Raw genomic sequence first — 25,742 nt, forward strand, 5'->3', positions numbered from 1 at the left:
CAACATTTGGCTTGTATATATGAGTACGTGTATTGAAGCAGTTCAAACCAACATATTTACTGAACATAATTTAATATAAAAAAATAACTATTTACCAATTCATCTTAAGTGAAATCATACACATTATATACTGACACGTTGGACCTTGTATACATAAATCTAATCCTTCTTAGTCTAATTAAAATTAATCATAAAACAAGTCTATTTATTACTAATAATTATCACCTTAATCACATTTTGTATTGTGGAAGGGTTCCTATATTTATAACAATAATTTAATTACATACAATTATCACTATGTAAAGAGTATAATGTACATTACCTAATGCCTATCGTTTTTCCAATTACCCCTATCGTTAAAATTTTTTCTATCCCGATGTCCCCGGCCGGAGCCCCCTCGATTCCACCGGTCGTTCCCTCTGCCGCGGTGACCTCCTCTGTTTGGAAATCTCTGGAAATTCTGATCTCCATCCATATAATTAAAGTCGTTACCCTGAGGAGGTCCATTGAAAGACATGTTGTTCCCGTAATTATTCGGACCACCGTAACTATTATTAAAATTGTGAGGAATATTAGGTGCGATGCCGAGCAGACCCGGTGTTGGACCTCCTCGGGGATCCGATAGTGGCTGATTGAAGTTATGCATATGACCTACGTTTAAATTGTTCACGTTGGGAACAGCCCCCATACCCATAGAGGGCACATTCATCATATTCATATTCGGTTCCATCCCACCGCCGACGTTCATGTTGAATGACAGGCTACCTTGACTAAAATTAACAGGCGTTTTCAGTAAGGCCTCCTTCGGCTTTGGCAAATACGAATACTCACCGTTTTCTCCTAAAGATACACCTAAATTCGTGAAAATATTACATAAAACTGTATTACTTTGTATACTGGAGAGATCGAACTTTTTACCCGAAGACTTCTCTTGCTGATACTGTTTTATCATTTGGGTAACAGGTACCAAATTTTGATTCACAAATATTTTCTGCGTGGAGCTCAACTCTTTGTACCAGTTGGAGTTCTGTAGTATAGTCTGTAAGTCTATGGACTTCTGCTCTGGTACAATTTCAGGTTCTTTCGGCTTTCGTCGAGGGTCAACCCGCGGCGCTGTACTCGTCACTTTTGGAGGCTTCTCACTGTCACTGTTGGATTCGTCCACCGATAGTCGAAACACTTTCCTTAACCTAGGATCCTGTAGAGCTTGTGATTTAGCTGTGCTATTTCTAATGTCCGTATAATCGGGTCGGGGTATGTCAATTGGTACCAGCTTATATGAAATTGGTGGATGGCTATTTATAGAACCATTAATTTCGGATGCCGGCGTGTAATTCGGTATGGCTTTAAATGGCAACCCTAACCGAAAATCTATGTCGCCAGCGGCGCTTTGTCTTAAGTCAGTGTCGCCAAACGTTGGTGCTTTGTAGTCGGCTTGCCGTAAATCGACATCAGTTCTTCGTCGTCCATCTGTGGGTTCACCATCTATACATTCATAAATCGATACCCGTGGGGACTTCTTGTTCGTCTTACCAGAATCGCTGACTGTATCCGGAGAACGTCTCGACCTAGGATCCCGTGATATGCGACCCTCCGACACATCTGCAGTGTTCTGTTTGTTGTCTTGTGTGTTGTTTTTCATGATATTGAGCAATTTGGTGACCTCTTCGCTTATATCAATTTTTGACAAATCTCCCAGTCTACTTAACACGGTTGATGGTTCTATAATATGAGGTGCAGGCGGTGACATTAAGGATTTTGGTGACGAAACCGGTGATTTCTTCTTGCTTCCTTTTTCTTCATCACTAGAATACCATTTTTCATCGATCAAAAGATTGTTATCTTCATCATCAGTAGTTGAGCGACGATGACGCTTCTCGGTATTTTTAAAGAGTGGTTCTGGTTGTAGAAATCTAATATCTGTATCACATTCTGCTTGTCTAGGCTTATCTTCACTTTTAGTATGTCGCGTTCTTGCATCGTCATTAGCGAAAGGCAGTACTCTATGATCGACATCTTTAGACTCGATGGAAGGGACAGATTTCTCGTTTTCAAACGACTCGTTAGAGATGTCAATATTTTCTTTATCCTTCAACGCAAACTTTAAAGCGTCCTTGGTGTACTGGTCTATGTCAATCATGTCCTTATTCTGCTCTGTGCTTTTACCTTCAGTCGTGTCGGAGGGGTCCTCGGTTTTTTGAAGCGAAACATTAGGCTGAAAGCGCATGTCAATATCCTGCCCGGGTAAGTCTGCTGATATTGGTACATTGCTTGAAACTTGGACCACAGGCGGCACTCTTAGGTCCATATCTTGAGCCCCAGCATTGGGTCCTACAAATGCTTGCGCCTGTTGATCGACGTTATTAATTAAACCTAACTTTTGTATGCTCATTGTATTTAATTGTATTTCAGTTATTTGTTTTAAAGATATACCAATACTATTTAACTGTAATACTGTTAATTGGCCAAGTTGATCTAAATTTTCAATACCCATTTTGGTAAGATCTGAAATTTGTTTAGGCGTTAAAACTCCTGTTAAATTTTTAATATTAAGAATGTTACTTGAGCTGGTATTACCATTGGGGGACATGTTCATACCAAAATTCGGATTTGAACCTTCATTTTGCCACCTCGACTGCCGTATTTTCGGTGACACCTTTTGTCTTTCGTTGTTATACTGATGCATTTGGAAGCTATCCGGGGAATTTTGAGGAATCGGGATATTTAATTCGAAAAGAGATGGAATACTTCTCTCTTGAGACTCAGTGTTTTCTGAAAATTGTTGCATTAGTTTTAATTGAGTTGTTTGTATTAATTTTAGGGCTCCCTCCCTATTCAATCTAGGGAAATCTCCTAAAATCTCTTTGGGAGCGGATTCTATATGCTTTAGAAGAATATTTTTTAGACTGTCATTCAAGGGTTTACCGTGTGCGAACTTACAATCGTCTTTATATACACAAGGAAGCCCAGTGTGATAAAATTTACAAGGGAAATCTGCGTGCATATATAAACACTTATCTCGTTTCGCACAGCAGTCCATAAGGTAAAATTTGCAAAGCTCCATCTTTCGAGGAGGTTGAACATCATGTGAAAAAAGACATTCATCACCTTTCTGACATTTCCCTTGCATGTAGTACAAACAAACGCCTTCGGGATCTTGCATTGGATGTATACCTCTTCTCCTGTCGTTTTTATTGTTCTTATTCCTTTCACGTTGAGGTGGTCTCTGCCGTTGTGGGCGATGTTGTGGGGGTCCCCGAGATTCTTGACTGCTATCAGACGCATAAGAGCTATCATTTTCCTGAAATGCTTCTGCTGGGGAATTTTTATGAACTGGCGATGCACCTCTAACACACATCATTTCGCTTTCATCCATTTCATCAGGATATTCTTGTTTCTTGCGCTTTTTACCCGGGCCATCTTTGCTGTCATATTTTTTTCTTTTTTTATATTTACGACGTTCTTCAACATCATCCTCGACATCACCTTGATTATCTTCATTTTTATTCATAGCTTTTCTTATAGCTTTTTCAATATTACCAGCAAAATCGTCATCTATGGGACTAGTGTATTTACGATTTTTCTTATTTTTGTCCTTGAACTTTGGCTCACCTTTATGCGACTTCGATTTTTTCTTTTTACCTGATTTCGAATAATAAAATTGTTGTTGTTCTGCCTTATGTATATCTTGATTTTCTTCATTCTTTATATTACATTCGTCCGTTTTACCAGTTACCACATTTTCTGCTACCTCTTCTCCTTCGCTCTCAATCTCGCCGTCTTCCAAATCTTCGGACAGAACATTTGGTGCAGTCTCTGCCATTGTGAAGGATGCACTGGAATTGAGAAATTATTTGATTACGATGTGAAACTTGTATTATTACATTTTTTTATTGTCATTTTCAAACTACTTTACGGTATTTTATATTTTGAAAGTATTATTTTACATAACTTACTAATCAAGGTCAATGTTTTATTGTTATAATTTTCTCGGTTTAATAATCCCGATATATTTTTTACATTATAAATAGAATGTATTATTTTATTTTATAAGCTGGTACACATACTAATCGAAAAGTTCAAACATTATTGATGTAAACTCTAAAAATTTCAATTGGCGAGCCAGTCTTTTCTAAAAAAAAGAGAAATTTTTTAATTACATCTTAAATTTGTCACCCTTATTCATTTCTGTTGGGATCTATGCGACTTATTATTAAGATACGTTTTATTAAGTTGCTTTTTAAAAATATCGTTAGTTATCGAGTTTATAGAGCGTTTGAAAAATAATGGTTTAATGGTTTTTAGTAATAATTAACTAATTATTAATTTGGAGAATTTGAATAAATTAATATATTTTGTAACTAATAAGTGAAATGATTAAATTGAACTAAAATATAAAATAAGTTATGAGCAATGTCATCATTAGCGTTAGTTAAAAGTGTATTGGCCATTAGTGTCTTTTTTATTCGCGATGAAAAAAAAAAAACGAAAACTAACACTGAATGTAAAAATAAACATATTTAACAAAGCAAAAAATTCCATAAATAGCCGTGTTTGTGTCAAATGGCGATTAGCACATTTGAATGCATATCCCCATCACATTCTAAGAAAATACCTTATAATTTAACCTGGTAAAGAGATATCAAAATATTTCAATTTAGCGTAAAATATTATATCTAATTTTACATCAAGATAATTCTTAATTGTGAAAATTCTTTGTGAATCGTTAAATACGCTGTACGTTACGTCATCAAAGAAACTTGGCAACGTCGCAAATGGATAAGCTGTATAACCCGACCAATTTAAAATGAACATTGTGAAGCATACTATTAATACAATTTTCTAAGCAAAAAAAAAACTTTAGTAGAAATTTACAGCTGTAAAATAATTAATAGTTTTAAACTTAATATAACCACACCCAACTTACATTGATGCAATAATTACTACATACTGTGGTGTAGCTATAAGTCACTCACACATAGAAACCTTTCTGTATGTATTTGAAAACCTCATGTTGCGTAAAACCAAAATTAAGGCAATTTACAGTAGGAAACAAGTACCATTAATGAATTTCATTGTCTAATTTAATCATAGCAGCGGAATTAATCGCCATTGATTTCTTATATACTATACCTAATATTCGTCGAAACAATTAGCATTGGGATAATATCTCCAGAAATCACAAATTAGTGTAGCGCAGTTATAAAATCAACATGTATGGATAGAAACAGTGGAATAACTGTTCATAGCCACCACTTTAAAATAAATAAATTAGTAGATATAAGTGGTAATGCAAGCAGTGGGTGGCCGTTCACATTTCACAATGTCTTGCTGTGCGTTGCGCTCAGGCGACGAATCAAATTGAATGACGTCAGCCTTCTAGAACGTCAAGATAGCCATGTCCTTCCTTTTTCGAGGTCACGCAGCGTATCACGCTTACACACACATACACAAAGTATTACTGGCGTACAGTGACTCACAACTACACCCAATGCCTTTTCAATTTGGTAGTATAATATATATGTACCTTGATCAAAATATGGCAAAACACCTACAATATCAATAAAAAAAGGCCGATGCCGACACCATACTCTTAGTAATTTAGGCATAATATCCATATTAAACTAATAATTAGTTCATGCACTGTCAGATATTTTATACAGAAAAATAGGACGCATCTAACGACGCCTTTATCTAGCGCTTGGGAAAGCAACCGCCATCTTGATATATGTATACGTACATCAAATTTACGAAAATAATTTAATATATACAATAACAGCGTTCATATTTTAAGATTTGTAAACGCGTTTAAATTATAAATAATATGTGTAAGTCATATATACCACGTGTAGTAATTTTTCAGCTAAGCAAGCACTTGTACAAATAATAGGGGACACGCATTCATTTTAAGACCTAGCAAGTAAATAATAGTAAGTGTTACCAATCTTACATTAAATATTAACGTTTCACTATGTGCGACTACTATACGCCATATAAAATATGTTTTTCATAGCATTGCTGCATAAAGGCGACGTAACAATTCGAGTATACGCAATATTGATTTCGGATTCGGACGACGACTGCAGCAAAACAAAGAAGTTATTTCTAAAACATTAGTTCCTCAAATCCACACTACGGTAAACAGCGCCACTGTCGCTTTGAGAGTTGTTTCTCAGGTGGTTCCTTTTTCCGGTCAGACTTACTCATTATTATAAAACTTTTTCTATGGAGGTTATAATAGACGTCTAACATTATTTTAAATACATCAATAAATATTTTTGAGGAATTTAAGAATAAATGATTTTCGATTTCTTTAAAAATATAACTTTATTAAAAAAAAGTACTATTTTGACGAATGTGTTTAAACAGATTATAAATAAATGTACTCATGATGTGAATATTATATTTTAATTTTAAAATTAATTCAACTTCTTCAATATTTTACATGAATTAAATTGTTAAAATTGAAGTTTTCCTAAATAATTATGAAAAAGGAATTTAAACAATCTGTTTTAAATAGTGATGTGACAAATTACAAATCACTAAAATTTTTGTTTTATAAATTCAAACGTCATTCTCTTTCAGCTTCGTCTTCATTGTCAATTTTTTATCAACTTCAAGTTGTGATAACGAAACAATAGTCAGCATATTTTGATTAATTGTCAATTTGCGTATTTTGAAACCTTCTAATGTGTTTTAACTGAAAAGTGACAAATTGTTATATTTCAGAATTGAACGTACGTGTACTAGAATGTAAATTCTTTATAAATAACATAAATAGGCAATTGTTATTACTATTGTCGTTAACAAAAATTAACAATGTCAGATCCAAATAATCCATTTGCTGGTTTATTGGGAGTGTCAGAAGTAAAACCACCAAATGACAATGAATACAATGGGGATAACATACCAAAGCAAATTAATTTCAAGAAATCACAAGAGGATGAAGACTTGGAAACAGTTAATAGCATGGTGGAAAATGTATTTCATTTTACTATCAACAATAAAGCTATTGATGGACCTTCATCAGATAGACAACTAGTGTTCTTGGAAGAGTTATCGCAAGTCATTGCTCCTAAGATTTACATAGACTTGGAAACATTAGAACAAGCACTGTTTGAGAGGTTGCTGCTACAAAATGTTGAGACACATGTTATACCTAAAACGAACAGAGCATGTAAAGAACATGTTGTGCAAAGTCAAGTGTTCCCATATTTGTTCAGTTCTTTGCAGAATTTGCAAAGTTATGAACAATTAAATTCAGCCACTGTACAGAATGCATTGACAAAAATGAGGGAGTTAATATTTAGAAATGCCATAACTGCTTTGAAACAGCCGGCTCTGTTTGAAGACCAGGATTTCTCTTTGCAGCTTTATCAGTTGCTTCAACATGTAGATCCACAAAGTCATACATTTTTTGAAGATTTGGTGAAGGCTTTTGTGGCTGAAGGTAATACTAATATTACTTTACTGGGAAGTTAATTGGCAAATTAAAATCTCTGCCTAGCCTACACTTCTGTGTTATAGATATACAGTCAAAAATCTGTTATAACGACATCGAAGGGACTACTCATATTGAGTCGTAAAAACCGATAGTTGTAACAACTGGTGACAGGTATTAATAGGAAAATTATGTAAATTCATGTAGGAAATTAAACCGCATTTTGTTTACTTCAATTCAAACGTATAATATAAAAGGACAATATCATTTTTCCATCATTTTTGTATGCATAAAATCTGTAATTTTAGTTTGTTTGAAACACTTCTGTCGTGCAAACACATTTTGTAATTCACGTTGGATTTTAATCAGCGTATCGTCACAATTTCCCTGCATGTGGAACTCTTCATTAAAAAGAACAATCTTTCGTAATACACTAACAGCATTAAGACCGTCAATCAAAGTTGTCACTGTAAATTGTTCTTCCGAGACTTCCTGTTCATTTTCGCACTGACAACAAACTGACTAAAGAGATATGACGAAGCGGGCCTTGAGGCTACGGCATGCATTTGCTTTGTTTCTAAGAATTACAAAAGACCCTAAACTTTGTTTACTTTTACGCTAATAGCCATTGACTATTATACTGTGCCAGATGTGGATACTGTTACCTATTCAAATTGTTTACAATACAGCTGAGCCGGTCGTTCTACAGATATAATTCTCCGAAAACATTAACCAAATGTGGTCGCTTAATGCGGTATGTCGTAGTAAACAATGTCGTAAAAACCAATGTTTTCGATAAAGCGGTCATATAACATTCAGCCAGGACCTTTGATTTTGGTCATTTTAACTGGTATGTTGTTCTAAACGATGTCGCCATAAACGGTTTTGACTGTACATATTTTTTATTTTACCCGAAGTTAAACTTCTAAATACTCTAGCCCAATTTAAAAAAAATAATTGCATTACACAATAAACTTTGCCTCCTAAGTCTAATGGCCGCACTTGATTGTTTTAGGGTTACTTAAACAACCCCTTAGAGTAGATTTTTCATAGTAAGTTTCCATTACAGAGCTTCCTTAGTGACCATTAAATTGCTGATTGCCTCATAATGAGTTACATCTATGCATTTATGGTAGAGTTAGGTTCCATGTTCCTAGATATTAATAAACTATTTTCAATGTTTATTACTTTATACTCGAGACACATGAACTCAAATTGTTTTTTTCAGGTGGAGAAGATTGCCAGAAACAATTGCAAGATGCCATGATTCCAGTTCTTAATAGAATAACACTACATGTTATGAAGTCAAACATAATTAATCTACCAATATATATACTCCCATGTGTACACTTATTTGCAAGTAAGTGTATTCTTTAAATATGCAATTACATTGTTTTCCGTATTGAATACTATCATCATCATTCCTCCCTTTTCCCTATAGAGGGTCAGCACAGCACATATTATATATGTCTATCAGCTGTTATATCTGAATTAACTTCTTTTTACACATCAGTCTTCCTCTGTATTGAATTCTATGACAGTAAATATTTCTGAAGTGTACTAAAGATGGACATTTACGTCTATTGAAAAGCAATATCAGTACAAAATTGAACAAAAACTAAAGAACTGATTTACTTACATATGTTAATAGCTTTTGCACACAACTTTGTCTGAACTGAATAAAAAAAGGGTGAAAAGTATCTCATATGTTACTTGAGATTATGTATGTATCTATATCTATGCCAAACGTCAATAAGATATGAACCATTGTGGAGTTTCCAAGTAAATGTTTAAATCAATTGTATCCCACGGAAACTGCACACATATCACAGGAAGCCTATATGTTCTCATAGACTGCGCTCTACATTTATACCAAATTTCAACAAGACCATGCAGCCATTTTAGATATACCTTCTAAAAAATAACCCTCTATACAAACAAATCTTCATAATATTAGTAAGATGTATAAATTTCAAGTAACTACATTTTAGAATATATATTTTACCCCTTTTAAGGCAACCCAAACCTGGCACCAATATTGATGGAGTCATGTGAACCAAAAGATGAAACAATAGGAAGACATTTTCAGAATTCTGTACTTGGCGCACTTCTTACTTTATCTGTGTTGCCTCCTAAACCAAATGCAACTTTCCAGTTCTTTGATGGTCCCTTGGATTCGGTAATGTGTAATTTAACTTTAGTAGTGTTAAAATGATTAAAAGAAATACTTGAGTCTCTATTTGTTCACAATAAACTCAAAAATCACTTATATCTTCATCATAAAAATTCTTCAATGAACATAGATCTCTCGTATCAGATTTGTATCCTTAATAATTTTCAGTTGAAAAACTAGAAAAAATAAATGTTGTTTTGAAAATTTAAAGTTCTATTCATAATTGAAATTGCTCATAATACTTTATGGTACAGGCAGGAACATCAATGATTGAGAATTCTATTTGGAATGCATCTTCACATTTGATCAACAATATGCACAAGATATTCCTGACGCTATTGAAGGGTGGGCCACAAATGAGGAACCGTTTACTGACCTGGATTGGTAAATGTCTTAAAGCTAATGTGGCTAGAGGAAAACTGTGGAATGTACAGGTGAGTAAATTATATATTTCTTTTTAAAATTACTTGTAAACATATTATTTTAGTATATTACCAACTAAAAAAAAGAAGCATGTGTTTGTTTAAAATGAATTTAGCAGTTTTAAATGTTTGCTTTTTTTTAAACTAAGTGAATTACGTGTTTGGATTTGGTGTATGTAAAAGTGATTTTGGTAAAAAGCAGTGTAGCATTACTAATATTATAAATGCAAAAGTTTAGATGGATGGATGGATGTTTGTTGGTAGGTATCTCCAGAAGGGCTGAATGAATTTCGTTGAAATTTGAAATAGATGTAGAACATAATCTGGAAGAACACATAGGCTACTATATATTATATTAAGACGCAGTCGCGGGCGAAGGCTAGTAATGCTATATATCGAAATAATTTATATGTTTTACAGGCCACCGAGATAAGTGGAGCAACATTGAATTGTGTGTCTGATGGGTTTATGTTGAACTTGGGCGCTGTACTGTTGCAGCTATGTCAACCATTTTGTAGCACTCCGGATGATCCTAAATCTCTCAAAATTGACCCAACATATGGAGCAGTGCCGGTGAGTGTTATTATGATGACTATAGAAAAAAAATTGTTTTCTTGAAAATTATAAGGTTGAATTTAATTTGTAACTTGCCAGTTTGTTGGAATGCTGTTCATCACATGTTGAATTTTTCATAATAGTAATAGAGTAAGTTTTTTTTTATTAATTTTACTTATCTTTATTTTCAGCCAGAAGAATGTGCAGCTAAATCAGTGCATTTAGACTGCTTGCACAGTGAGACTTGTCTATTGCCACCGCGTGAGGACGAGAATAATCAGAGTATCAAAAGACCGACTGCGGATACTTACAATTTTGTTACCGAATGCTTCTTTATGACACAGAAATGTATTGACCTTGGTAAGTAAAAACTCAATAAGGATAATTATAATGACTTATTTGTGTTATAGTAAAATTAACTACTGCTAGTGTAACTACTAATTATTTGAACATAATCTTATTGAAATGTTTTTTACACAATTTTTTTAGATACTGGACTTTTTCTATAAGAAAAGAAAGAATATATGAAATAAATAACTACTATGTTAATAATTAAAGGTGTCCGTGTTTGTGCGGAGAAGCTGTGGCGCTTCGGCCAGGAGTTGGGGAGGACACAGCGTGCTTTGTCTGATGTTGCACCACATCTACTTGAGACTATGCGGCAAAGAGGACATCATCTTATGACCAAGTAAGACAAAAGAGACATTTATAAAGTAACATATTTGTATGTTGTTAAATTCTTATTTTCTCCTGGGATTATCGTAGGGTACAGATTAGTTTTTTACATTATCTAATTATTATTATTATCTTTTTATTGTGTGTTCGCACTACAGAAATCATTATATATATTTATTTTAATGAAATTGGAGTGTCTGTACTAATATCGAAAAGGAATCATATTTCATACACAATATGTTTTTACGTTACCGACAATGAAAAAACCAATCCTTAAAATTTGTGTCTGTCTTTGCTTTTTTTAATTCCACGCTGACGAAGTCGTTGGTGACCTCTAGTGTTTATTTAAATATGTTTATTCTTATATTAACTCACTCTCGAAAAAAAAAACATTTGTATCACATACTGGTGTGTAACTTTTTTACATATTTATTTTTGGACCTTTATAGGTTCATGAGTCTCCGCTGCGCGCTGCTGGAGGCGGACATGCTGACCAACCTGCACAGGTTCCAGGCGATGACGTGCACGTGGCTGGTGCAGGTGGCCGCACGTACAGATGTACAGCCTGCGCACGCCGGCTACGCGCCGCTCACTCTCGTGCCCATACACATGCCGCTGCCTGCCCCGCCACCTGACACTTTGAGGTTAGACGAACTTTTATTATTGATAGTGACGGTTTTGTGACGTTCTGAATACAAAAAACAATAATACTCTGAACTTCTAGATTCAAGGGTTGTTCTTAATTTCTGCTGTTGTTTTTTTTATTTTATTGACAAAATTAAAGTTTTTTTTTTTTTTTCAAAATATTTTGTAATGTACGAAGTTTGGTGTAAAAAAAACTTTTTAAGTACAAGCTTTTAATATATTCTTGTTAATTAAAAATATCACAAAAAAGATCTTTATGACGATTGAAACAAGCCCGAACAGGATGAGGTTATGTCGTTTCATTGCGAAGTTACTATAACCTTCCAGCACCATCATCAGATAAACAATATCATAATATTGCATTGTTACGCGATTTATAAACATATGCAAAATTTAAGCTCAGTAACCGGAATGTGGTTTAAATTTAATTTACAAAATTTGAATATAAAAATCGGGACAGGTGAAAGTAAATAAAAGGTTGTAAAAATGTCTATGTCTAGGTTTAGTTCACAAAGTTTTTATTTACAGGGAGAATAGTGTTTAATATACGAAATTATGTAATTAACATATCGTTTTTGACTGCTTTACCTATTAATATAGAAAAGGTACGGTTTGATTAACGAATAAGGTAATTTTTTCAGTAAAACACTGAAAAGAGACTGTTTATTTTTGATACACAACTTATTAAACACAAAAAAAACTTGTTAAAACATGAAGAAAAACACACACACACGAAGTAACAAGAAAAAAAACAAAAACAATAGATGTTTCTATTCGATACATTTTATCATAAATATGTATCAGCGTCAATATGTGCCAGTTCTATGTATTTGGTGGCGCCATCTACTTAAACTGAATTGCTCTTAAACAAATACTTCAACAGATGTATCCCAGAGTTCGTGTTGGAGAATATAGTGGTGCTGATCTCTATGGCGCGGCGTACTGCGGGCGCCATCACTGAGGAGGCTGACGTGGTGGGACTGCTGCAGCCCGCACTCACGCTGGTCCTCGCCTTCATGGGAGATGCCACACGCACATATAACCCCCATCTTAGGTCACCCAGTTTTACTACATTAGACCAATACAATTTTTAGCCCAAAAGTGTTCCATATTATAAATGTGAATGTTTGAATGGATGGATGTTTGTTAGAAGGTCCTCGCTGAACTTTGGCATAGATGTAAAAGGTAGTTTGGAAGTTATTTAAGTTTTTTTTTAATTTCGCGCGGATCAAGAAGCGGGCGAAAGTTGGTAAATGTATAAAACTAGTAATGTGTCTAGAGAAGAAAGTAATCAATTTCAATTTAATAGTTTTTTAGTTACGATTAAACTCAAAAACTTCTGGACAGATTTCAAAATTTCTTTTGCCATTAAAAAGCTATACTATCATTGAATAACAAAAGCTATATTTATTTATTTTCTTTCATCGTGGAATAACATTTTATTGTTGTAACATAGTAAATGTAAATTACAGAGCGCGTTTAGCGGAGTGCTTGGAGGCGATGTTGCCTAACCATCCTGATGACCAGGTGCCGCTCAGCAACCTCGCATCTTTCTCCAGGGAACAGCTCTTCAAGGAGAACCCGCATCGGTTACAGGTAATATATTTTAGGTAAACAATATGATTCCTTTAGTACGATTATTAACATTTAAAATTAAACTTTTAATTATATACTAGATGTAGCCCGGAACTTCGAGTGTTAATTTAAAAAAAAATTGTTACTCCAGCGTACATAAGCTACCTTCAATTAAAAGTCCCGTAAAAAGAAGTTCTTAAAGTAGCTTTTTTGTACTAAATAACTAAAATTTTGATATACAGCATACAGACACACCACCTAAGTTCGGGTGGGATCGTGGTTAAGCTCTAGCTTTTTCAATATAAAAATAAAATAATAAAAAAAATTACAATCGAACCATATTCGTATTAGACGAACATAACAAAAAGCAATTTGAGTAACAGAAAACCACAACATGCGTTTAAAACAAAAAAAAAATTAAATTAAGTAAAGAAAAAAAAAAACAAATTGTAAAAGAATGTAAGTCGTCATCAAATAAATTAACTAATTTAAAAAAATTGTTTCGAATTCAGGTTAAATTTACTTTTAATTTTAAATTTCTTTTTATTTTTTCGAAATAGTATATATATTTCCTAGGTAGACACGAGACGCAAGACTAGGGTTTCATATTGTATGTTGTCAGTTGGTGCCGTGCCTGCTGGATGTGTTCGTGGGTATAGAGATGACGGGACAGAGCGTGCAGTTCGAGCAGAAGTTCAACTACCGCCGCCCCATGTACCTCGTCATGGAATTCCTCTGGACCATGGAGGAGCACAGGGACGCTTTCACGTATGTACTATCAGGCAATCTGGCGATATACCACCTTAAAAGCGACAATAAGTACGTTTCGTAAGCATTGAGATGACGGAACAATAACCAATAAAATGCTGCTTTTTAAATGCCTATCGCTCTTTTAAATAGAATAAATCTCTAAGTAAAAAGGTCGGACAGAGGTACACGACAATTGCTGTTTACTATTATGCCGTTGTTTGCGTAACTCGATGCTGCCTTTTAAGCTTCATTGGGTATTTTGTAAGGGGAGTTTATCTCGTTGCAAAGAACAAGACAATTTTTTTGTAAGTAGGCCACCGTGAAGAGCTCTAAATGTACCTTGTTTACAACACGACGAATTGTTCTTCGCCTTTTAAACCGTTTTAAAAAACCCATGAATGTTGAAAAAAAAACAACGCTAACGTAATAATAAGATATGAGTATTCCTCGATGTATTAAGCATATTATTTTCATGTGATTTTTTCTACTTTATTTGATTGTGAATGTTGTATATATATCAAGAACTTTTAACATTATAAAAAATGCTGACATATTTATTGAAAGTTATTACCGAGTTTATTTTTTATTTAGCATATTAGGACAATTTTAACAGTTGATATAAAATATTTTCAGTAAGCTGGCTCGCGAGGCAGAAGCGAACATGGAAGCGGTACACCCGCCGTTGTTCTTGCGCTTCGTCAATCTACTCATGAACGACGCCATCTTCCTGCTTGACGAGGCGCTCAATAACATGGCGCAGATACGCACGTTGCAGACCATGCAGTCAGTATACTATCCCATACCATCCCATCCCATCACATCCCATCCCATCTTATCTCGTTCCATTCCATGCTATAACAGCACACTATATTCTATATTATTATGATTTTGTGCTTAACCTAAGCAAGTTACACTCGAATTCGCCGAAATAGCGAAGTGACCGTTGCCCGAATCAATTTTTTTTTGTTTTGTTCTACTCATGGTATTTTAAAGATAAATTATAATTTGTTCCAGAGTATCAGGTGAATGGGAGACTCTATCTGTACAAGAACGAGAACAGCAACTCTCCAACCTCTCGCACATCGGCATGTTGGCGCGCTTCGACAACATACTCGGTCGTGACACTATACGTACTCTGGTGCGGCTGACTGCGCACGCGCCCTACGTCTTCTGTCATCCCACACTCGTGGACCGCATCGCATCCATGCTTAACTACTTCTTATTGCATCTAGTTGGACCTAATAAAAAGAATTTTAAGGTAATATATTCATATATTTAAAAAAAAATATGCTTAGTAAAAATTCACAATGGTTATAGTTAGCGTTGCCAGGCGTCCGGATAAAGCCGGATATAGGTAGGCTTTTTGATTGCGTGTCCGGCCAAAATAAACGGTGTCCGAGTTGTACGGCTTTTGTTAGGCTTTTTACATTCCCCAAACGAGAGTGTACCTATTAATACTGAGACAAAATCCTAAATAATACAAGATGTCCGACCTTTCTACCCAAATGTCCGGCCAAACTGGCTGGTCTGTCCGGCTAGTAGGTTTGGCGACCTGGCAATTCTAGTTATAGTTATAGCCCTAACGGTCTTTACACTTCGCTTCGTAAGCGCCTTTTACAATCTGTTAGACCTCTTTCGCTCTGCAACTTTGAATTCGTCGAGTGTTGGACGTCTATGACTTTGAATTAACACGTCGTTTTGTTATATAGCAATAATTTTTTCCTTCGAATTACCAATTACATAAAAATGTATTGATTTTGATTGAGTTCGAAATATAAAGAGATTTTGTAGGGAACCTGTGATAACTTTGAATTATAGAGATGTCGACTGTATTCTTTAAATTATAAAATAACGTTCCAGGTGAAAGACCTGAAGGAGTACGAATTCGAGCCAGCTAATACTGTGATGGACATCTGCCGCATGTACGTAGAGTTGGGTAACAACGAGCGCTTCTGTGCCGCTGTCTCTGATGATGGCAGATGCTACTCGCCTCAGCTCTTCTCACTCGCTGAAACTGTACTAGGTATACTAACGAGTGGTGTAACATATGGTATAGTCGAACCAAGATGAGCGAGAATAATATAGCGGTATCTTGGACTCTCGCTTATCCATGTTCGACTTTATATTGAGTAGTTCAGATAGTCTAAGCTAAGATTATTTTACAACAGACATTACTAATATATAAATGTACATGCATATCTTACTAATATTATAAATGCGAAAATTTAGATTGGATGGATGTTTGTTTGAAGATATCTCCGGAACGGCTTAACGAATCTTGATGAAATTTGACACAAATGTAGAATATAGTCTGGAAGAACACTTATGCTACTTAATACGTATTTTTTAATTTGCCGCGAACGGAGTCGCGGGTGACAACTAGTTTTACATAAATAGTCAATGGGTTATTTGGAGAAATTGACAGAACACGTTTAAATAATGTTAATGTTCACACGCACTCTTATCCAGGTAATAAATGATGTGTTCTCGTATTGCAGTGCGTATTGGAGGTGGTGGTCTGATCAGCTCGCTGCAGGAGGTGGCGGGGCGTGTGGCCGCACTGGCTGTACAGCGTCGCCGCGATGAGGAGCTGCTGGCCAACGCACCTGATGACTTCCTGGACCCCATCATGAGCACACTCATGCTCGACCCTGTGACGCTGCCCAGCTCACGCACCACTGTCGACCGCACCACCATCGCCAGGTTATACTCATATTCACTATTTACATCCATATTATTTATGCTTTCATAGGGCTTTCGTACACAAGGTAACGAAAATCTTCGTAACCCGGCGACTTTAGTCGCTCCGCGACACGCGTCGCTTACATTTGGATCTTTCTTTGCCAAAGCCAATCGCTCGCAATTAATTTTTTTTCAAACGGTCGAAGCAAATTAGCAGTTGTAATGTAGTCGCTATTAATGTATTGACAAAATAAATATCTCGCGTCGACGATTCAAGTTGTTGTTTATACGAAGCGAGCGCAACGCGATACTCAAGACTCAAGGAACTTATATAAGAAGATATACAGTAACAATTTCATTTTTTCCAGACATCTCCTGAGCGATCAAACCGATCCATTCAACCGATCCCCGCTATCCATGGACCAAGTGAAATCCAACACCGAACTCAAGGAAAGAATCCATAAATGGATCGCAGAACAGAGAATGAAGATTGCTCAAACCGAACCCAGTACCTCGGAATCTTAAATAACATTTGTCTTTAAGAATTTGTACATCACAAAAAGAAATAACCAGGCTAGTATAACTTTCTAAAGATAGGCTAACGCAGGTCGCATTTAATTTTTAGTTTAACCTAAAACGTTATTCAGTTAATATATCTTTTATTGTAAAGGTCCATCTACAAAATTATATTTCGGTTTAATCTAAACAAAAATTAAATAATAGTTTAGTTATGTAAAGTCACACAATGGCGTATTTACTACTATACTTATAACAAAAACAATTTTTTATTTTTTTTTGTCCCATGTAATACGGCTGGACCGATTTTGACGGTACTTTCAATAGAAAGTTATTAATATATTCAGGAGTAACGTAGGCTTATTTATTTTTAATAATATTATTAACATTTCACAAAACATTAAGGCGTATATTGAAAGCTGCACTACATTGTGTTGGATAGTGCATATGGTTTTGTTTGAAAATACGCCTATTTTTATAGCATTTGGAAACTTAGTATTTTATTCTACGCAGACGAAGTTGCGGGCAACAGTTAGTAATAACGTAAACCCAACATAATATAATTATGGTGTAATAATAATTATAATATTTTTAGTGTTTCGACTTAATATAGTCGAACTTATTACTTAATATTAAACTATTAACTAGTTTGAATGAAATTTATGTTCGCTACCGTGGGTACTGTGGGCCACTGCCTAAATCAGTGATTCCCAAAGGGGTCAATATCGAACTTAATACATTGCTAATTCTCACTCTATCTTTTCTATTGACCTAAGTCAGAATGTATAATAATTATTATTATTATAATTGATCTTAAAAGTAAATAATTCGGCCATGGGAGACTGAGATAACAGTTCATTTTGGAAATGGGGTCACTTGTCCAAAATAGTTTGGAAATCCCTGGCCTAAATGGTTATAATTGAATATTTTTTTCAACTAAATTATGATTAAAAAATAGCTTTATGTTCTATTTTTAAAATTAGAACATAAAGCTATTATATTCACTTAAGCTTAAGCTATTAACTTAAGTGACTACTTGAAAATAGATTAGGCTGCATTTGATTTTGATGTGTTTGAAAAATTATTTTTAAAACAACACATCTCTTTATTTTCGTGAATTTCAACTAGTACATGTCCCTGTCTTCTTAAGATAATGAGAGGACAATATTTTATTACAGTCGTACAGTGGAGACTCACCCTTACTCAGAATTAACAGAAGTAGAGTAAACATAAGAAATTATATTGATAAGAATTGAGAAAGTAAAAATTATTTTTATTGTGTATTGATTACATTTTATTATATATTGGTTTTTTTATGTACATAAAAATAATACCACTTTTATGAAAAAACATCGGTAAGTTGTTACATCGAGTTTTGGATTTTTTGGCGGGAATAGCAATTTAAAATTGGAATTAAGCGTGTTAGTGGAATTATCTGTGAGGTTCTATTGTTATAACAACTATTTGAAAACATATAACTTCTATTTCTTTTTTTCCAAAGAGTATGGAGATGACAAAACGTTATTCCATATGTTACACCAAACAAATTAACGGTTATTAAAAAACAAGATATTTTGAATGTTTGTTTGACTTGTAATAAACTAAGTACAATTTTGTTTTAATATTTTTAAGTAGCGGGAGGTATTTATTACCTATTTAACCGTTCTTTAAGACAACACAGATGTATTTTTATCTTCATCATGTACTTGATAAATGGGTTTGGCAAAAGGCAGCCTGATTAACTATTCTTACTTATTAAATTAATGTTTATTTAATTAAATTGTATATAGCGCGACTCATTTGACCCAAATACTTATGACAAAAAGCTAATTACTGATGCAACATAAAGTAAACATTTTATTAATTAAAACAACGCGTGTATATTAATTAAAATTAACGACCATAATTCCTTTAAAACTTCGCCCCACGAACATCTAACCAAACACTTGTATTCAACTTAATTGGGAAAACATTACATAATTTATGGTGGTCTTGTTGTTTTTCAGTAATGTATGTTCTTATTTGTGATATTTGATTTCTATTCATAGTTAAAAATAAGTTAATATAATTTTATTTTTATGGACTCGTCTTGTTTCAGGTTTATAAGTTATTTCTTGTTAAAAATATATTTGGTTGTTATTCGGTTCCACTTTTTTCAATATAAAATACCTTTAACAATTATGTATCATTCCAATGTGAACAAATGTGTCAAGAATCAGTGTTTTAGACACTGTTTGGAATGTTTAAATAAAATTATATACATATTTCTTATTTTTTTTTATTCCCTGATGTTCTAAAAATGGAAGAAACGGTCGAAAGCCCACAACATCCTTGTCGAATGGATTGCTAAAGTGGAAGACGGGCATGAAGTATGGCTGCTTCTTCTGCTTCTTGTCCTTACCTAGTCAGAACAGAAGGATGATTTTTAGCGTGGGAGGATTGACTGTTTATTCTTTCCTCTCTCTATCTATCTATGAGGAGAGGATAAGTCATTTAATATGCGCCTGTTCGTTTACTATTTTGTACGAAAAAATGCTTAACCATAATGATAAAGTATCATTAAATACGCAAATTCTGTTTTACGTATCCCGTAATACCTATTTTAGATTAAAAAAAAGTGAAAGCTTTTTCAATTTGTTTATGAATTATTGTTTTTGGGATAAATATTTTTGTTTACACTTTTCACTTTTCTAGCAACATTTAACACAGCCAAATTGATAAACTAACCATAGATAATCCGTCATGGCGGAGTAATCAGCTGTTAATTGCAATGCCAACGAGTAGTTATAAATTGTTTCGTTTTAGTCAGTAGGACGCAATTTTAATGTTATTTTGTTTTTCTTAGTTGCTTAGATAAGAGTTACCTTTTAAATTAATGGTATGAAGAGAATCAAGGAATGGCGCGATGTCCCATGTCATCTGTCAGATTTATTCATTCATCCATTGTAGTGCAGAAAAAATGTGACTAGTTTGATAGAATTCTGTTTTATCATATAAGTGCGACACGAACACCGCGTACGATGACTTTATAGTCTCCAATAGTGTAACAGACTTACCGGTTATTGGATCGTATACTTATAAGATAACAGCTGCACGTACCACAGTTGATTTCCAGGGCCTAACAATTCCCTCTACAAAGAAGCCGTGCGGCGTCGTTGGTGTGTAATATTTTGTTGGACGCTGAAGTTGCGTGAAGTTTAATGTTACTTTAAGTGTTACCGTAAGGTGTTTATAACCGTGAAAATTGGAAAGAAAAGAAGATGTCTGGTCGTGTTCGGAAACAATCGGACTGTCCAGTCAGCAAGCAGGGGCCGATGAGAGCGACCCTGCCCGTGTCTTCAGTAATGAAACAGAGTGGTGGATTTAAGAAAAATTCTGGAAATAGTCCGACACTGTCACCCACAAATGTTTGGCGTCGAATATCACCTGATCATGCACTTTCTGGTCAACGCAGCCCTGGTGCTGTCAACTACAAAGGTTTGTAATTTGCCTAATTTCGTATTTTAGCACTTACAAAACAATTTCCTATATAATTTATTATTAATGTTAAACCTTTGTAAGAATAATAATTTATTTTTCACATTTTTGTTGGTATATACTAACTAAATGTATATTTAAATGTTTAACAAAAATTATCAATTCAATTAAATTATAGGTAAAGGAAGGTTTGGTGCAAGTGTAATCAGGCGCACAGCATCCCTTGATACTCTCTATCACAAAGGACAATGGTCTAGAGACTATTATCTGCATGCTGGTCAACTACAAGTTGATAAATCAACTCAAGTAAGACTACAAAATAATAATTTACGAATAATTTCGCTTTTACATGTTTGTGTTACCTGTTACTGAAACAAAAGGCAGTTGTTTACCTGTTGGTCTACTACAGTAAACTTGTGTTTATGATTGTATTGACCTCTTTGGTTCAACTGTGTTTATAATCAAGCACATTTATTTTGCAGACTTTTAGTTGTTACAAAGTTAGATAGATATTCCAATAAGCTTTTTATTGCTCATAATGTTTGCCAATACAAATTTTTCATTCCAATCATAATTTATTTCTGTACAAGCTTTTTCTTGCAAACTTTTCCATGCATAATTTAAAAAAAAAATCTTAGTAAGTAGCCTATATTTTCTTCCAGACTATGTTCTACATTTGTGCCAAATTTTATTGAAATCCATTAAGCTGTTTTGGAGATATGTAGTAACAAATATCCATCCATCCAACTTTTGCATTCATTAATATTAGTATGATTTCACAGTATAAACTTAATAATTAGGTATTTTAGTCACTACATAATTTTTTGTGTTCTCAATTGGTGTAGACCGATGAAGGTGGTGGAGCATCTGGCCGTTCATCACGGGGTTCGGAGGATGATAAACTGGATCGCTTTCTGCGCAGTCGTCTCCAGAGACCTCACAAGACTTCTGCATCTGGAGACTTCTCTGGAAACACAATGAGCCCCGGATTTTGTAAGTGGAAAGATTGTTAAAGCAAACAAGTACAGCACAGATAAAGTACCCTATAAAATGCCCAACTATAACAGGTACCTCTGTCAAAGTCCCATCAAATACACCTACAAACAGACAGACAGATGTCCATATCATTCATGCCTTAACTGTTTGACTAATAGAGTAAATAACAATTAATTTCAATATTGGACAGTTGGGTTTTTTTTTTCTAATTTATATATGTGTTTTGATTTACCCTTTGTGTTATGGTTTCTTTGTCTTTTAGGCTAATGTAAATAACATAAAGCAAGAACTTTGTTTTAAGAGTTGTTCTGTAGATAATAAGAGAGATTATTGTACAATTTGTACAGGGTCTCGGTTTGGAACTGGTGGTGTACCGCTTAGGGCAGCTCGTTCATCAGTTGAGGGATTAAATCAAGAGATTGAACGGATTGTTCTATGCCCGGCCAGCGGCACTCAGACTCCACATCTTGATCGGCTACGAGATAAGGCAAGCTTTTTCTAAATATATCTTTGTGAATATTTTCCTTTGTGTAATTCCTAAATTAGATAAACTTTTTTTGTATATTCAAATGTTTTGGAATGATTTATATTTACAATTGAAAGTTTCACACATATGACTATGTCAAAGTATATTTGTAAACTTGGTAATAATTTACGTTTTTGATAGATCTATCTGTTCTAAGTTGTGTACCAAAATGTGAAATGTAACATTTGTATTGTGCCAGGTGACACCGGAGGGCCATCGAGCCCCACTCGCGGAATTACTACGACGCTCCGTTAATACACAGACCCCACATGATCTCTGTCACACGACACATTCCTCAGGTGAATATATATACTTATAACTTATAATGTACCCTGTTATCCATTTCTATTATCTACTATTACTAAACTGTTTTTTCGATATACTGATTTTATTAGCATCTTTAATTCTTCTGACCCATGATCTTTTTCTTATGTATTGAAATTTTGATGTCCAAATTTGTTTATCAACTATTGCATATATAATCTTGATAAAAATCAAAGAGCTATGTTTGTCTTTAATGTAAAAATGCTAAGAATAACACAGGTGTATGCTTAATGTTCTAAAAATAAAAGCTTTAATTGTTTGTTTCGGATTATTTGTCATTATAATATTTACTCAAGTGATGCTGAGTTGTATTGCTAATTTGTTTTTTTTTTTTAAAAAAAGAAGCCAAGACCTACAATTTTTTTTCTGAAGTTGTGGTCTACTTTGTTTATTTTGTTATGGACAATTTAACAGTTTAATCTGTTACAAATAGTGAGAAATAATTCAGTTTTAAGTTAAATTTTATAAACAATGAAACATTTAATTTTAGTGAAATCATTAATGGAATATGGCTGTTAGTATATGTCGTATAAATGTTTTAGAGATGTAGTTGATAGAAAAATGTGCTTTTATGTCAAATACGTTAAGTAACAAAATGGCTTGTGGGCATAGATCCTCCATCGCGAGGGTCACTCTCCAGTGCGGGCTCCGCGGAGCTACTGGCAGCAGGTCTATAAAGAAACTTACTGCTTAATGATAACCCCTTGCAACTCAGACTAGACTTACATGCACCATACACCTTTATTATTACATACCCGCATGTCCATACATTTTATTTGCTTTTTTCTCCGACTGACAAAGTAATTTTATTTCTCAACTATATACTTACATTCATTGTGACATCTGAAAGTTGAAAGGACTAAAGATGTTGTTTGATTTATATTATTCTTTGGAGTGTCATAGTGTCAGTCGGTTTTTTATGGATTATTGCTTGTTATTAGATAATGAGTATGAATTATCTGTCAATGATAGTTCTCTGGCCTGTAGAATTTAAGTGAAAAAATATCAAAATTGTGATTTTAGTATAACAATACCAATTGGCAACTGTCTTGAAGTAATTAACTCAAGCCAGAGGAATATGTTTAGTGTTATTTCCATTACATCATTCATTTGCTTTTTGAAGTGAATAATTTGGTTTTCTGTTTGTTTTTTTAATACAAGGTGTATTAACTTTTTTATTTTAATAATGTTTCGTGTTGTTCTTCCAGGTGGCAGTGTTTGCTCATCTCCTGATCTTGATGGATCCAAGCTCGGTACTTCTCCGCAGATTAATCGTTTCTTGGCTCGTGAACCTCCCGATGGTTGTGAGAAGGTATTTATTTTTAATTTAGATATATCTTTTGGATTATATTAATTAATATCCTGATAAATATCAGTAAGATTAGGTTTTTTTGTATATGATAAGATGTGTGAAGAATTTATAATTTGTGTAAAGTAAGTTTTACGATTAATAAAAATTTTGTAAGGATGAATGGATTAGAAGGTATATCCGGAATGGTTCAAAGGATCTCGATGATATTTGGCATAGATTTAGACTTGTTCTGGAAGAACACACAGACTACTAAGTGTTTTTTTAATACCACGCGACCAAAAACTGGTATGTAGTTGTGACTTCTTTCAATCTTCAGGTGAATCTGAAGGCTGGCGAGGGCGCGTACACGGAGGCGATGATGATGAAGCCGAGTGTGGCGGGCTTCACGCTGCGACCATCACTCGGCTCCGCCTTCCAGCCGCTGCAGCCCGCCCCAACCACGCCCCCCTCTCCGCCCCCCACCTCCTCCTCACCCACACACTGACTCCACACGCACACGCACACAGGTATTCTTAATCTGGATGAAATGCTAATATACCCTACATATGTGAGAGATAACCTCAAAAACTGATGCCAAAAGCCCCTAACAAACAGTCTGCTGATTTAAAACAACCTCAAAACGATATATGAAATGTTTCTGTTTGGAAAATAATGTATTTAGAAGTTCTTAATTATTTAAAAGGGCTCTTATTCAATTTGAACTCGTGAGTTCTGTGAAAAAGATTCAAATAAGATAAAAAGCAGTCTTATTAGCATTTTAATCAGATTATACAGTTTGGAGTATACGTTGATGTGACACTACATGTAACAGTGTTGCCTTTTAAATAATAAAATATTCATTTGACTGGCAACACTGTCAATATTTTGTAGTGAACATCTTAATCTTGATACTTTGACTTTGTAATTTTTTTAAATGAAATGTTACTATATCGATATGAGTATAATTTTATAATTGATGATCGAAATAATGTTTTTACAATCTTGTGTGCGGATTTGATCAAGATTAGGATGTCATTGCGATAAAAATTCGACTCGGTGTGTCAATTTTCCTTATTTCTATTGAGTAGTTTAATTTTATTTTTAATAATAAATAATTATACGGTGGATTAAAAAATATATGTAATGAACAAAACAGACAAGAATTAGGCATATCAAATATCTTACAATTTTTAGAAATGACTTTAATTCTTCAAAACATGTATAATTTGTAAAATACCCGCCAAGATTTAACTCTGAAGTTAGTAACGAATCTGCAGCAATTTGAAATTCCGTCTCTCTCACACCTATAGTGTAAGAGTATGTTTGTCTCGGTCTTTGTCAACGCGTGAAATATATTTTAACGGTGAACCTTCTTCCAAAACCTGCGTTAAAAAAATATTGTCTTTTTCATTCTCTTAGAAGTAAAAAGAGATAATATTGGTTTATATTGTTTGACTGTTGAAATTCACAATAACCTAACTTTAGAGATAACATCTGTGGCAGGTATTATAAATAGGTGTGAATTACAAATACGCTTATGCTTTTTTTATTTGATTGTTAAGGATCAAACTATATAAAAAAATTTGGTACATACTCAATAGAAGTAACGGAATACAATACAATATCTGACAATTGCAGTGCTAATGTTTTATATACATCCACATCAAAGTCTGATTAGAATTTTCTAAAGTAAA

At 34.1% G+C, this 25,742-nt stretch overlaps 3 protein-coding genes across 8 annotated transcripts; 2 read left to right on the plus strand and 1 right to left on the minus strand.

Moving 5' to 3' along the window:
- Positions 1–225: 225 nt before the first annotated feature.
- LOC106717900 (protein suppressor of sable) lies at positions 226–6,110 on the minus strand. 5 transcript variants are annotated; one of them, XM_014511855.2, is made up of 4 exons: positions 5,134–5,614; positions 3,109–3,836; positions 2,578–2,772; positions 226–2,505 (listed from the first exon to the last, which is right to left on the minus strand). In XM_014511855.2, exons 1-4 carry the CDS (start codon positions 5,157–5,159, stop codon positions 323–325), a joined length of 3,132 nt encoding a protein of 1,043 aa, XP_014367341.2. In that variant the 5' UTR covers positions 5,160–5,614; the 3' UTR covers positions 226–322. The 5 variants fall into 5 exon arrangements, with proteins under 5 accessions (XP_014367341.2, XP_014367340.2, XP_045536742.1 ...); XM_014511854.2 differs by having other exon boundaries at positions 226–2,772; XM_045680786.1 differs by lacking the exon at positions 5,134–5,614 and adding an exon at positions 5,951–6,110 and having other exon boundaries at positions 226–3,836.
- A 547-nt stretch (positions 6,111–6,657) lies between these two features.
- LOC106717901 (ubiquitin conjugation factor E4 A) lies at positions 6,658–17,696 on the plus strand. The gene is made up of 16 exons (XM_045680789.1): positions 6,658–7,450; positions 8,670–8,801; positions 9,457–9,620; positions 9,869–10,048; positions 10,457–10,609; positions 10,783–10,951; positions 11,150–11,279; positions 11,716–11,910; positions 12,795–12,965; positions 13,384–13,507; positions 14,109–14,258; positions 14,874–15,019; positions 15,251–15,494; positions 16,097–16,259; positions 16,735–16,939; positions 17,287–17,696. The coding sequence occupies exons 1-16, from the start codon at positions 6,820–6,822 to the stop codon at positions 17,441–17,443; spliced, it is 3,114 nt and encodes a 1,037-aa protein (XP_045536745.1). The 5' UTR covers positions 6,658–6,819; the 3' UTR covers positions 17,444–17,696.
- A 2,483-nt stretch (positions 17,697–20,179) lies between these two features.
- LOC106717902 (glucocorticoid-induced transcript 1 protein) lies at positions 20,180–25,330 on the plus strand. 2 transcript variants are annotated; one of them, XM_014511860.2, is made up of 8 exons: positions 20,180–20,911; positions 21,090–21,217; positions 21,757–21,904; positions 22,255–22,394; positions 22,633–22,732; positions 23,370–23,426; positions 23,966–24,069; positions 24,386–25,330. In XM_014511860.2, exons 1-8 carry the CDS (start codon positions 20,695–20,697, stop codon positions 24,551–24,553), a joined length of 1,062 nt encoding a protein of 353 aa, XP_014367346.2. In that variant the 5' UTR covers positions 20,180–20,694; the 3' UTR covers positions 24,554–25,330. The 2 variants fall into 2 exon arrangements, with proteins under 2 accessions (XP_014367346.2, XP_014367347.2); XM_014511861.2 differs by lacking the exon at positions 23,370–23,426.
- Positions 25,331–25,742: the final 412 nt, after the last annotated feature.

The sequence above is a fragment of the Papilio machaon genome, chromosome 13 (genome assembly GCF_912999745.1).
Source record: "Papilio machaon chromosome 13, ilPapMach1.1, whole genome shotgun sequence".
Classification (NCBI taxonomy): Eukaryota; Metazoa; Arthropoda; class Insecta; order Lepidoptera; family Papilionidae; genus Papilio; species Papilio machaon.